The sequence below is a fragment of the Miscanthus floridulus genome, chromosome 2 (genome assembly GCF_019320115.1).
Source record: "Miscanthus floridulus cultivar M001 chromosome 2, ASM1932011v1, whole genome shotgun sequence".
Taxonomy (NCBI): domain Eukaryota; kingdom Viridiplantae; phylum Streptophyta; class Magnoliopsida; order Poales; family Poaceae; genus Miscanthus; species Miscanthus floridulus.
In genome coordinates, this window is record NC_089581.1 from 36,973,485 (window position 1) to 36,988,064 (window position 14,580).

At 50.4% G+C, this 14,580-nt stretch overlaps 2 protein-coding genes across 2 annotated transcripts; both read right to left on the reverse strand.

Moving 5' to 3' along the window:
- Window positions 1-1,040: 1,040 nt before the first annotated feature.
- LOC136538474 (classical arabinogalactan protein 4-like) lies at window positions 1,041-2,158 on the reverse strand. Its single transcript, XM_066530438.1, has 2 exons — window positions 1,582-2,158; window positions 1,041-1,486 (listed from the first exon to the last, which is right to left on the reverse strand). The coding sequence occupies exons 1-2, from the start codon at window positions 1,910-1,912 to the stop codon at window positions 1,176-1,178; spliced, it is 642 nt and encodes a 213-aa protein (XP_066386535.1). The 5' UTR covers window positions 1,913-2,158; the 3' UTR covers window positions 1,041-1,175.
- A 1,758-nt stretch (window positions 2,159-3,916) lies between these two features.
- Window positions 3,917-4,922, reverse strand: LOC136538475 (non-specific lipid transfer protein GPI-anchored 15-like). Its single transcript, XM_066530439.1, has one exon. The coding sequence runs from the start codon at window positions 4,792-4,794 to the stop codon at window positions 4,144-4,146; it is 651 nt and encodes a 216-aa protein (XP_066386536.1). The 5' UTR covers window positions 4,795-4,922; the 3' UTR covers window positions 3,917-4,143.
- Between the last annotated feature and the right edge of the window lie 9,658 nt (window positions 4,923-14,580).

A 14,580-nucleotide genomic window follows, 5' to 3' on the forward strand; every position in this document is an offset into this window, starting at 1 on the left:
CAGCCTGTATTGGGCCATCGACCGCATCGTCAAGATCCTCATCCTCGCCGCGTTCCTGCTGACGCTCTGGCTGGCGCAGAAGGTGTGGCGGTCGCGCATCCGGCTACTGACGCGGTCGCCACTGGAGCCTGGCCGCATGCCGAGCGACCGAAAGGTGCTCGTCTACAGCCTCGGCGTGCACTTGGTGGGCTTCGCGGTGGTCCTGGCGGCGCACTACGTGAACGTGTACAGCCGGCCGGTGCGGGATGACGGGTCGTACATGGACGTGCGCTGCGGGAGTGGGCGGTGACGCTGGAGGAGTACATCGGCATGGCGCAGGACTTCTTCCTGCTCCCGCAGGTGATCGGCAACGTGGTGTGGCGGATCAACTGCAGGCCGCTCAAGAAGAGCTACTACGTCGGCGTGACGGCTTTGCGGCTGCCGCCGCACTTGTATGACTACATCAAGGCGCTGGTCATCAACCCCTACTTCACCGAGGAGTACAAGTTCGTGAACACGAGCCTGGACTTCTACTCCCGGTTCGGCGACGTGGCGATCCAGCTCGTGGCCGTCGCTCTAGCCGCCGCCGTGTACGTGCAGCAGCGGTGGAACTACATAATCATCAGCAAGACCGTGAAGACGCAGCAGAAGAAGCTGCAGCGCCTCGGGTCCAGGGTGTGCGAGCGGCTGCCGTCCATGTCGGCGGGGGCGCCCACCGGAGGCGCGAGGCTGGGGCGCGGCGCCGAAGCGGGCCGCCGGAGGCGCAGTCGCCCGCGACGGCGTGATGCGTGACGGCGGGTGCGGGAGGCGGAGAGGGTGGCGGGGACAGGAAATAGAAAAAAGAGAAAGGGAGAGAGGAAGAAGAAAACGGTAGGGGCAAGACTGTCATTTCATCGTTGTTCTCTCTCCTCAACCGGCTGTAACCGGTCCGCGGTGTCCTGTGGCTTAATTTCACCGAACTAGAGCAAAATGCTCCAAAGTGGATGTCCGTCAGCAAATAACCATCACTTTAGATGTCCAATAGACAATTATCCCAAAAAAGAATGGCCTGATGTGTGAATATCATGATCTGATTTCCGGGGCATCTGCTTTGCTTTTGTAGATTCTGTACAATGGAATTTATTGTAGCTGCACAACAGTAGGGTGCAGTCTGAACTTTACATCAGCACATTTGGCGCACGCTTAGCAGACTACAGTTACACATACATGGTTGCAACTGAAGCAAGCAACACAGCGACGAATATAGTGCCTGCAGCCATGTCTCTAGAGCTTGTCGCGCCAGCTGCATGCAGTAGTTCCGGGAGCTTCGATCCAGTGCCTACCGGCGCCATTGCGGTGGCAGAAGCATCTTCTGTGGGTGTCGGCGGTGCTCCTGACGTGTCTGGATCAGCAGCAGCCGGCGTGCCCGACGACGGTTCAGTTGCCGGTGTGGTGGCTGCTGGAGTCGTTGCAGACGGAGGCGAAGTGCCTTCCACCGGCGGCGTGGAGCCCTCGCCGGCGGCGGCTTCTGCAGCATCACAAGAGAAATGGCAAGCTTGTCAAGCTGCTGGTGAACTGTACCAGGAACGACTGGTGTTTGTGCGAAAATCATGCATAATATACCATCGCATGGGTTGGGCAGGTCGCAGACGTTGGGGATCATGGCCTGCGCCTGGCCGAGGAACAGCCCGATGGGGCTGGGCGCGAGCTTGGACGCGGCGCAGAGGCACGGCGCCTGGGCCAGCAGGAAGCCCCGGAGCTGGGAGCAGCAGGAGGCGAGCGTCGCCGAGTCGACGCCGAAGACGTAGCCGATGCACGGCGACAGGCTGAGTGGCGCCGGCGGGCAGCTGGGCAAGGCCGGGAACGCCGCCGCCATCTGCTGGCCCGAGGACAGCGTCGCCGTCGCCGTGACGACGACGAGGGCGAGAGTCACCTGGAGCCACCTCCGGGCCATGGCCGGTGAATGATGACTGGGACTGACGGTGGGGTTTTCGGCGAGGACGAGGACAGGAGGCGAGTAGCTAGGCGACGGTGGTTTATACCGCAGGCTGTTGGGAAAAAAAATGGGGCTTGTGTGGGTATGGGGCAAAAGATTTGTGTGCCTCACTGCCTTACTCCAAGTGGATGGGCCGGTCTATCTAACTCGCTTTGGTACGGTGTCTGAGTATGGATCGGTTTGCATGTTGTGATGCGACCTGTGTTCTTTTCCGGGGTTTATCGGTGAACTGACCGGAGAATATATGTATCTGTCTGCCTCCATGACTCCATGAGAGGTCTGTCTCACTCTCTTCTCTTGCATTCCAGAATTTGGTTGTCTTTTGACCTCAGCTCGCTCGGGTTGGTGATCAGCCCTCTAAGAAGGCGTTTCAGTTCATGGTTTTGGCCACTAGAGGCAAGTCACCATGAGGTGTGAGCCATCTCTGCCTTTGTGCACCATGCCCGGTTCATTTTCTGGGGAAACTTGTTTGGAAACTGAAACGGATCCAGGGTAGGTTGGTGGTGTGACTGGTGTGAATCGTGTGTGGTACTACTAGGCAATTCTTGTGAAATACAAACGCGTCATGCATGAGTGTAACTAAGAGCTTGTTTGTGGATCCACTGGTGCTAATAGTTAGCAGCTAAAAGTAGGTGGATCCAAACTGGCTCCTGCTAAAAATTAGCTACCTAATAATTAGTAGCTATTAGCTATCTAACTATTGATACTAGTAGATCCAATCAGGCCCTAAATGATCATTACAGCTAAGAGTATTTGCCCCTATAAGAAAAACTTTTTATGATGAATCCTTGGAGGGATGGGTAAACAATGGACCATCAAGCGATCCTTCCATCGCCTGACCGATTATTGGTACCTTCGGCTTCTTCGCTCTAATCCTCTTTGGTGCTTCCACTAAAACTGTGAGGATGTTAACAGTATATTTGATAGTTATTAGGATATCGTTATCCTATATGTATCTAGGGAGGCATTTTGCCGCCCAAATCTTTATACTCTAATTATACTGCTCGAGTGACTCAATGTAAAGCACCCCACGAATTATACATTTATACACAATCAACTAATATGCATGAATTATTTCCATTTTATGGTATCACGAGTTTATGTTATGTTCTTAAATCCTAAGTCTCCACTACCGACACCCGTGATGCCCCATGGAGATTGTTCTCTATAGGAGCAGCGCCATTATAGTTAAACTAGACCAATCTAGTTATAGTTAATTCGCCATGCGTATCATCGTCAAGCCCACTAGATTGGAGTTTACCTGCGGTGGTCTCTGCTCCGTACCATCAGGCCACACCTCTGCGCTTCTTAGGACCCGTCTAGCATAACTCTAGCTTCGAAATCTATCGTACTTCTGCTGTCCCAAATTATAAAACATTTTAGCATTTCTAGATTCATAAATTTTACTATGTATTTGAACATAATATATATCTAGATGCATAGCAAAAGTTATAAATCTAGAAAAGTCAAAACGTCTTATAATTTAGAACGGACGAAGTACATCTATAGTTTGTAGATTAAATTAAAGTGGTTTAAATAATTTTATTTAATTTCAAATATAAATAAAATGAGTTATGTAAATGCACTTAACATGTCTATAGCTTTAGATCAAGGATTTCTAGACCTGCATGTGATCAGCTCTAGAAAATCCACATATTTTCTAGAACTAGAGCACTGCCAAACAATATGAATGGTGAGTAGCCCGGTTCGCTTCGCTGAAAAGTTAGGCTGAAAAATACTGTTCGCTGATTTGTTGTGAGAAAAAACATTGTACTATGACTGATAAGTTAGGCTATAAATTCAAGCAAATAGGGCTGAGAAAAACAGTGTACCATGTCTTAGTTGTTTCCGTTCATGTGATCTCCAGGAGCTGGAAGACGTTGCCACGTTGGATTAGACACAACGCAACCAGACTGCCCAAGAGACAACGCAACGCAGTGGTTTAGTGGTAGAACAGTGACAACGCTTTTTGATATTGCACCAATCACTCAAAATCTGTCAAATGCCCACATTCACGCACGTCTGACGTGGTCATGCACTGATCCTACGCAACTCCCAATAAGTACAGAGAGCATTACTAGAACATGAACAACATACTACCACCAACTCATCTGAACGTATGCACCATCGACATGACTCACAAGTCACAACATTGAACAAATCCCAGAAGCCAGTAATCAGAGCAGGGTTCAAAGAGGATAAACGACTAACAAGGACATAAAGAGAGCGGCAGCAGATATGCCACTGGTGGAGCCTGCCGCTGCAGCCGAGTGAACCAAGCCTGGAACTGACTTGATTCCTGCGCCACCGGCTGGCGCCGTCGGGTCGTCCAGACCGTTCGGCTCAGTCGCCGGCGCCGGCGCGGCAGGGGTTGTGCCTGACGCCGCCGGCGTCATCGGATCAGTCGGGGTAGCGCTGCTCGTTCCCCCCGAGCACGCGTCGGCGGGCAGGTCGCACGAGCTAGGCAGCAGCTGGCCGAGCGCGGACCCGAGCTGCTGGACGGGCCCCGACGCCATCGCGGCGCACAGGCAGGGCGCCTGCGACTGGAACATGGCCCGTATCTGGGCGCAGCACTCGGTGGGCGGCGACGTCGAGTTGCCGATGAGGTAGCTCACGCACGGCGACAGCGTGGCCAGCGCCGGCGGGCACGCGGGCACGCTCGGTATAGCGGGCGTCGTCGTCGGCTGTGGCAGTGTTGGCAGTGGTAGTGGCGGTGGCTGCTGCTGCGCTGACGTCGTGGAAGCGGCGGCGCACATCAGGGTCATCACGACGAGGGCCAGGCACGGCCCGGAGAACCACGACGACTGGATGAAGCCGCGCTGCCGGTGCTGAGGCGCCATCGGAGCCTACGACGTGGGCAAGCACGTACGTGTTGTGTCGTTCACCGGGTGGGAGACGACTGGGAGTGGTGGAATTGCTAGCTATGCATGTGTTTGTGGACTCGTGGTTTATATACGGCATTCGGTATGTGATGTCTGATGTGATATACAAACTGCTGTTGGAGGAGAAATGTATAGGTGAAAGTGGGAGTGCTTTTTGTGGTCGGGTAGATGCACTGCCCTATCCACCTTCAACGTATATTAGATGGGTTTGAGACTGATACCTTGTGTTGCCTTCAATATAATAGCAGTTTCGTCCACTTTTCGCAGGACAAACGCGTTGCTTTCTCCAGCGACTTTGGTGAGAAAAAATCTGCGGTAGGATGGGTCATATACTCATATATCAACCACTGGGGAAGCAGTTAGCAGTGACACTAGCCAGCACTTCCGCTGTCACAGTCGTGGATATAGATGGCCATTTGAGCCGAGGTCCATGGGCACAGCCCATGACCTGGCGTTTTCGCCTGGCCCAGGCACGCTATGGCCCGACCGCTGTTGTTCACATTCTGGCCCGGTCCGATCGGCGGGGCGTGCGCTGCTACCTGGCATGGCGTGCTTGTCTGATTTAACCCGATTATCAGTCTGCCGGATGCGGTCTGCTAACCACTATCTAAACTCTAGCTCCCGCAGTCGTGTCACTCTTCACGACTCGGCTCTCCCTCGCGACTGTCCTAGCGCCGCCGCTGCCGTCTTCCATCACCGCTGTTCCTCGTCCTAGCACCGACGCCGCCGTCTTCCATCACCGCGGGTTCTCCCCCCTTCCCCCTCTAACATATCTTCAGAGTCGGGAGGGGGTGGGGACCTATCGTTTTAATAAATTTTCTAATAAATCGAGTTTTTATGGTTAGTGTCTTTTCATGCTAAGTGTTTTTTTGCATTGGGATTTATCTCCTCCTCTTCGACGACGGCGATGGGGTACGGTGGAATCGTTTTCTCTATGATGGCTCAGTTGAAGATGAGGGCGATGAGGGCAGCAACTACTGCGTCAGCAGCTTCATGATGTCGCCGTCATGGAATAGTTTTCTCCTATCTCTTCTCTGTTTTGTTGTAGTTAGATCTGGCCACAATTAAGGACTAGGGAGAATAAGTTTCAGATTAGTCTTCCTCATTCTTCGGTGGCAGAAAAAAAGAAGGAAGACACAAGAAAGAAGAAGTTTCTCAACTCCGCCTACAGGAATGTTGGCCGTCGTTCGTTGGGCATCTGTTCTCAGGTCTTTTGCCCAGTGTTTGTCTATGCGGTCATCCATACAAAGCGTCATAAAGGTTTGGTTTTAAGATTTGGAGCTATTCACAGCGTGGGTACAATTTAGATGAAAATCAGTTTATGGAAACATGTAATGTACTCCAGAGTACTTGTGACGTGTTGATGTACCCAGCTTTTATCTTATATAATTCTTCTTTCGTCGAAAAAAAAATCTGCCTCCCGCATCACCTCTTGTCCTTCCCACGGACAATGTTGTCTCATCGTCAAGCACACGGTATAGAAGTTAATCTCAATCATAATGGTGCTTAAATTGGCTCGACCAAATTGTTAGCACATATTAAGCGCGGATAATGTTTAGGTAGAATGGTGGACCACCTTAACCAAGCACTAGGAGTCTCCCCCTCCTTATCGTTTGGGAGATCTGGAAGGAGAGAAACACAAGGGTTTTTTCCAAGCACAAATTAAACCCGTGTCACTTTTCACACAAATAAAAACAGAAGCGGCAGCCTAGGTTAAAGAGGGCTCTTCTACGATCATCAATTCAATAAAACCATACACATATGAAAGAAATGGTATTTTATCCTTACTAACAGGATCTTATTGCACCCGGTAACAAACATGCATGAGCAAGTTTAATAAAGGGCTATAAGTAGACTGTATGCTAAGACGAAGGAGAGGAGATAGATGAGAAGTTGGTTGTAAGCTTACAACCAGCTTAGGCATAAAAATCAAGAATTTTTTCTGAGAGAGATAAATGGACCATGTATTAAAAGTGAAGAGCTAACTACAATACAAGTAGACTGAGAGATGGGTTGTAAAGATCTCTACAGCCAGCAATATGATATATTATTAGCCTTGCTCTTACAGTGTGTGCAAAAAGTTTAGCGATTTTGTTAGAGAGAATAGGCTTTTGGTTCAGCCACTCCCTCTTTTCATTTTCTTCTTTGTCTCTTCTAATAGAACTGTGGGGGTACAACTCCGGATACCCACGACAGACTATATGGGCTGCGCTGTCAGGGGTGGTCCAGACCACAAGATGAAGACCTATGGTGCACGGCAGTGCTCGGCATGTACCATAAGGCATCAATGGCGATATCCTGAAGATGCTATGAGATCTGTTAGGATACGTTCGATCCCATGATTCCTGTAATATGTTATTACTTTCTGGTTATCTCTTAGATCTAACCGACTTGTAACCCTGCCCCTAGACTATATAAGGTGGGCAGGGACCCCCTCAAAACATACACAATATCATACGACAACCAATACAAACCAACATACCACAGGAGTAGGGTATTACGTCATGCCGACGGTCCGAACCTGTCTAACTCTTGTGTCTCTGTTGCCTTCTTGTTCTTGATTACGCGCACCTCTGCCGATTAATCTACCTTCGTGGGATACCTCTCGGAGGACTGCCGAGCATCTTTTGTCGACGGTTGGCATGCTAGGTAGGGGTGTGCATGTTATTTCTATGACAAACAAGATGGTACGTTTTGCAGGCTCTTCGTCCTCTCCAAAGCCCGACCAGATCTTCACAGTCAGATCGATCCCCTGGGTGATAAATGCTGACAGAGATGGAGAGATCATCGAGCCGGTGCAGATCGATTCTATGCCGACCACACCAACACCTGCAACAGCAGATCTGATCTCGGAATCGGCTCCGAGGTCATCTTTATCAACAACTCGCCGCCTGCTCCCCTGCTACCCAAGGAAGCAGATCGACAACGATGATCTGATCGCATCCATCGATCAGGTTGGCCAGAAGCTCGCCGACTGCCTCTCCATCATAGAATCAGTTCTAACCACTCTGGTTCAGCGCCGACCACCCTCCGATTCCAATCTATCGGAGGCTGATCGGGAAACTCTGGGGGTTACGGCTGCCATCCATCAGGATGCCCTAAGGGGCAAATTCGCTGACTAGTTTGGAGACATCTATCCTCTCGCCGACCCGATCGCTGACCAGCTCTCGCCAACTGTCAATATGCTACAAATTGGTCAACGCCCCGAAGTATCCCTCCACACCATCTAGGAGGAAAGTCTAGATTCTAAGTCCTAGGGCTCTACGGAGACTGTCGCCGAAACCGCCGCTATCCAACCTCCTTTCCCACCCTTCTGAGGAGGCGGGATCTTTAATGTTAGCGTCGACAGCCCTCCATAGGATGGAGAAACTGATGAGGACCGCGCAGCTCATGTCAACAGAAATGCCAACCGTGCGCAGTGCCGAGCGAATGAAGCCGCCATTGTGCTAGCCGAGGCTGCTCGCAATGGAGAACAGCTCGACTCACAAGGGAGGCCACGCCCACTCCACCGCAACCTTGATGACGAATTCATTTATGTCGACGGCCACGATGTCTATGAGACCCCAAGTGCCAACTTGGCCGTGGCCACTAATGAGCTCGCTCGGCTCGAGCAAACGCTAGAGGTCGCCAAGGTCATTGCAATGCTTAAAGCAACGCACTGTTAGGTCAACGAGATCCGCCAGGATTAGGGACCTTCCTACTCGACAAGCTCGAATCGCCGATCCACTATGCCAAGATCCAATCGTCGCCCCGGTAGAAGCCGTTTCGCCAACCAGCATTGTGATGATGGATGACCCCTCTAGGGGGAGCTAGGGGAACCGTATCGACTATCCTCGCCAACATGACCAAGAATTCAACCAAGATGTCCGAGAGCACACCGACAATCTCCGGGATGCACGACGTCATATCGATGGGCGCTGTTTCTCTTGACATGAAGAGGAAGTGCGCCAACGTCAAGAATACGAGCAAGAGTTTGGTAACCTAGATGCAGCCCTCCAGCCACTTAACGCCGGCAATACTACAGATCCCGACGGTGATGATCCTGAAGGGCCCCGAGCATTCATGAGTGCACTCTGAACACTCCAATGGCCTTGTGGTTTCAAAATCACCGGGGTCAAGCCCTACGAGGGGTAGATGAACCCCACGCAGTGGCTACAGGCTTATGCCACCACTATGCGTGCCGCCAGGGGAGATACCAGTGTCATAGAGAACTATCTTCCCATCATGCTCATGCCAAGCACGATGAACTGACTCACGAGGCTCACCCCGGATTCCATCGAATCTTAGGAATAGTTGAAGAAAGTCTTCACCGACAACTATATGGCTACGTGTACTCGGTCGAGCACCAAGCACGATCTGAATCACATCTATTAGAAATCATCTGAGCTCCTCCGTAGCTACATAAGGCGATTTTCTAAGATGAGAAATTCTATTCCCAACATCACGCAAGCAGAAGTCATCACCACCTTTGTCCGAGGACTCCATCACCTTGACCTCTGCCCCAAATTTAATCGTAAGCCACCAAAGGGGATTGGTGAGATGATCATGACCGCCGATCAGTACACCGACGCTGAAGAGGCCGAAGTTTGCTTCAACAAGGATGCGGGCACTCACCACCCAACTCGCCACAGCGATGAGCACCCCGACGAATGATGCCATAGTGACTGTCGCCACGATGACCACAACCACCATCAGGATAGTGGTCGTGATTGGCCGGAAGGGTCTAGAGCTGGTCAATATCATCGCCACCGACCAGACCACATCATCGCCACCATTGATGAACCTCGTGCCAAATGCAACTACAACGAGCAGTACAAGAAAATCCTTGACGGCCTATGCCCCCTCCACAAGAACAGCAAGCACAAGATGAAGGACTGCCTTGGCTTGGCTAAAGAGTTCCAAACTAAGAAGAAGGATGATGATGGAGCCAGAGGTCACCGACCACCTAGGGACAACAACAACACCTTCTAGGATCATGACAAAGTGGTCGCCACTATCTTTGGGGGTCTAGCCGCTGTTGAGAGCAGAAGGGATCGAAAGCTCACTGCCCGCTGGGTGCTCGCCGTTGACACACAAGACGCTATCGCTAACCCTAGCTATCGCCCCTGGTCTGAGGTCCCCATCACCTTTAGCAGAGCCAACCAGTGGGTGGACATCTCGTACAAAGGGTGTTACCCCCTCGTCCTTGATGCAACTGTCAAGAAAGTACTCTTTAGGAAAGTACTTGTCGACGGTGGAAGTGCTCTGAAGCTCCTCTTCGCTGAAGCCCTAAAGGAGCTAGGCCTTGGAATAGAAGACCTCACTCCCTCCATGTTGGGGTATGGCCCCCGGTATCCACAAGACAAGACATAGGCCGCACCATCAGAGGTGGCCCAGCCCACAAGATCAAGGCGTGCACGGCGTGCATCGCAAGATATTGTATAGTACCAAATAGGATACTTTCCTTGTAACCCTACCCCTCTAGAGTATATAAAGAGAGGTAGAGGTCCCCTAGAGGATAAGATTCATACATCTACAGACACGCAATATCATATGATAGCTAATACAAACAAACAGACCACAGGAGTAGGATATTACGTCATACCGACGGCCTGAACCTGTCTAACTCGTGTGTCTCTGTTGCCTTTTTTGTTCTTGATCTCACGCTTCCCTACCGATCAATCTACCTTCATGGGATACCCCTCGGAGGACTGTCGATGATATTCTGTCGACAGTTGGCATGCCAGGTAGGGGATTGTGTTTTGTTTCCTTGTCGAACAAGATGGCTTTTCCATAGGCTCTTCGTCCCTCCCATAGCCTGGCCAAATCTTCATGGTCAGATCCATCTTGTGGGTCATCAACATTGATGGAGTTGGAGAGCTCATTGAGTCGGTGTAGATTGATTCTGCGCCGTTCACCCCCATACCTACGACTGCAAATCCGATCTCAGAACCACCTCTGAGGTCGCCTTCATCGACAACTCGCCGCCTGCTTCCTCGCTACTAGAGGAGGCAGATCAATAATGATGATCTGATTGCATCCATCGATCGGGTTGGTCTGAAGCTCGCCGATTGTCTTTCCATTGCCGAATCGGCTCTGGACACTCTGGTTTAGTGCCGACCACCCTCTGATCCAAATCTATTGGAGGCTGCTTGGGAAACTCCAGGGGTTATGGCCCTACCCTTCGGGTTCACCAACGCCGCCGCCACTTACCAACATGCCCTGAGGGGCAGATTTGCTGACCAGGTTGAAGACATCCATCCTCTCGCCGACTAGATAGCGCCATATGCCGCCAACTAGACGTTCTATCTAAAGCTAAGTCACACTTTAATATTTTTCTAAATATTCTCCAATCTTTGTTAATCGCCATAATGTTTCTCTAAGCTGTTTTCTCCATGTTTGCTCTCCAAATAATTTTTTGAACACCCGAACAGTCCTGTTGATGCTTGGACGCCTCCAGAGATGGCCCTATCTCCGGCTCCTCTCTACACGTGCACGAGCGTCTGCCCTCTGCATTATGGGTGGTCGGCAGCGGCTCCTTAGCGACGCCTATTCCTCCTACACATGCACGGGCTCCACGCTCCGTGTTATGGTTAACAGGCTAGCTAGGGATGGAGACTCAGCTACACACTAACTGTTCGGGGGGTTTATATTAAATACATCTTCACACCAACTAATCACCGAGCTACTTACGCTATTTCATCGCCATTGCTGATTTTCTCCGGAGTTCATATATTTGTACATAATGTACTACCCGTTCTACATATTTGTATTACATGATCATTGGACCACCTGGTGCTCGGGCTTCTCCATCGATCAACTGGTCGGACCGCTAGGTCCATAGACTTTGTTACCAACCAGTTGATCAGACTGTTCGCCGGTCGCTTCTACTCAATGTTCACTTCGTCGCCGACTAGTTGACTAGACTATTCGTCGCTCGTGCTTCATCGCCAGCTACGTCGGTTACTCCTCGGCCCTTGGATTCTTCATGCTCGAGGACTAAGTGGGCACACTTCACCCCACTTCACCTTACGGACATCGCCAGCTACATCGGGGACTCTTCGGTGCTCGAACATCGCCAGCGGTGCTGAGGACTCCTCGGTGCTCGGACATCGCCAGCTACGCTGAGAACTCCTCGATGTTCGAACATCGCTAGCTACACTGAGAACTCCTCGGTGTGCGGACATCGCCAGCTACACCAGGAACTCCTCGCTGCTTGGACATCGCTAGCTACACCAGGGACTCCTCGGTGCTTGGACATCACCGCCTACGCCCGGGACTCCTCGGTGCTCGGACATCGCCGCCTACGCCGGGGACTCCTCAGTGCGCGGACGTCGCCAGCTACGCCAGGGACTCCTCGGTGCGCGGACATCGCCACCTACGCCAGGGAATCCTCGGTGCTCCAACATCACCAGCTATGTTGGGTACTCCTCGGTGTTCAGACATCGCTGCTGAAAGTGCATCTAGCCCTTTAGTGGGTTTTGGATGATTGAATGACAACATGATTAAAGGACTAACCCGTTTGCTAAGTGTGAACAGGTAATAGGTTATCTCACAGGTACTTAATGAAAGCCAAAATGATGTGTTGTTGTATAAACAATCTAGTTCAAGCACAAGACAACAATGCAAATGGAATTCATGCTAAGGCTTAATTATTGTGGGATTTCCATGTTCTATGTGAAAGCAAGCTCATGATTATTAGTTAATGAGACATAAGGGATTGCATATGGAATGGTCTCATATTTGAAGCTTGCTAAATTAAAATGAAAAAGATAACAATACATATAAATGGATGATTCAACACAAGATGTGACTTGATGGCTTGAGATGGTGAAGATAGCAAGGAAAGGCTTCGAGGTACTAAGCAAGGGTGAAGGGCAAGCGACGGCTTGGCGGCCGAAGAACCTAGCTAGGGTGAAGAAGAAAGTACTTGCATTTAGTTGAGGTACTACTCAAGCTAAGATGGTCATATTGATGTGAAGGATCAAATCTATGATGAAGTATTTGATGGAAGTGACTTGATACATTTGGGATTATGCAAACTTGATGAATGGAATCAAGTCACATGCTCAAGATGGCTATGCTCAAGTGAAAAGATCAACATCAACATGTTAGCACCCTTACTTGATGAAGATTGGAAGGGATGGCATCAATTCAAAAAGAACAACTCAAGTGGTACAAATTCATATTTCCATTTATCTTGAGTTTAATAGGTATGCCATACTATTAAGAGGGATGCATCATGTTGATAGATAATGTTTCATAAGTGCTCAAGCCAACCCATGTGAGTTTTGAGTATTTGAGCGACAAAAGTGCTAACTGTTTTTTTTGCTGGTCTGGCAATACCAGACGTGTCCGGTATTCATACCGGACGTGTCCGGTATTTGTCCAGCAGCTGTAAAACTGTTGTTCTCGGGTTGGTTAGTCGGGAGTTCCGACGTAGGTCGGGAGTTCCGACGGTCGGGAGTCCCGGCATGGGTCGGGAGTTCCGACGTGTCGCACTTCAACTGACTTGGAGGGTTCTCTGTCCTGGTCATACCGGACGTGTCCGGTATGGATGACCAGAAGCCAACGGCTAGTTTTCAAAAGCCGTGAGGGTTGGGAGTTCCAACGTAAGTCAGGAGTTCCGACGGTCGGGAGTTCCGACATGTGTCGGGAGTTCTGACACCTCACTAACTTTAACTCAGTCACATCGCTCTCTCTTCTCTCCTCTCAAGGTACCCTAATCATGGACCTCGTCCGATCTACATGGTTAATGCATGATTTGGAAATTCCTTCGGTAAATATGCTGCATTGGTGATATAGAAGCAATGCCCAATGTTTGGAATTGATCCATGGCGGTTTGAGTCGAGGAACCCCGGTTAGGGTTGCTGGTCGCCCATACCGGACGTGTCCGGTATGCTATCGGACGTGTCCGGTATGGCCCAGCAGAGCAGACTTCCTGCTGATCTCTGACTCAATCCTATCTAGAATGGTTTGTTAGGCTTAGTTTCTTTTGTATCTACATTTTGCAAACCTTGTGACAATGGTGTGTCGAGGTGATTGTAAAACCTTGGATGAAAGAATCTATGTCTAATTACCATTCAAGAATAAGCTATGGGCATGTATCTAAAATTCTTTGGAAATCTTTGGATACAGGACAGCTGCCATGAGTGGACGATAGGAGCCGAGGTCCAAGCACAGGCATGATCCAGCACTTGAGAAGTACAAGAAGGCGAGACAGGATATGCATCCTGGATTTCAGCCGACCAGCAGGAGGTCCACCAGGGCTGCCACTAGTGCAGCAGCTCAGTATGCAGAGGGGTCTAGGAGCTCTTCTTCTGACACAGACACTGATGAGTTCAGAGTAGAGTCTAGAGATGAAAGAAAGAGGAAGAGCACTGACAGAGGATCAGATGGTGACAGCTCAGATGAGGAGCAGGAGATTGAGGAGGAGGAGTCAGTTCCTCCAGTTCAGCACCAGCCTGGTCAGGGGATGCATTATGGTCTTCTTGAGACACGTCTGCCCAATGTGCCCTCCTATGTTCCCAGAGTTGACTACAGGGGAAAGGGTATGACCAGGAAGGCTAGAGATGAGCGAAGGGTTGATCCGAGGAGCTTACCTAAGGTTCAGTACGATCACCGCTTCCAGACAGCTTTTCACTTGGACTTCTACTCCAGTGTGATTCTTACCAGGAACCCAGTAATTGCCAGGTCTCAGTGGATTGACTGGCAATATATTAGAGAGTTACAGAAGGCCTCAGTTGATCATGCTATTGCCATCTG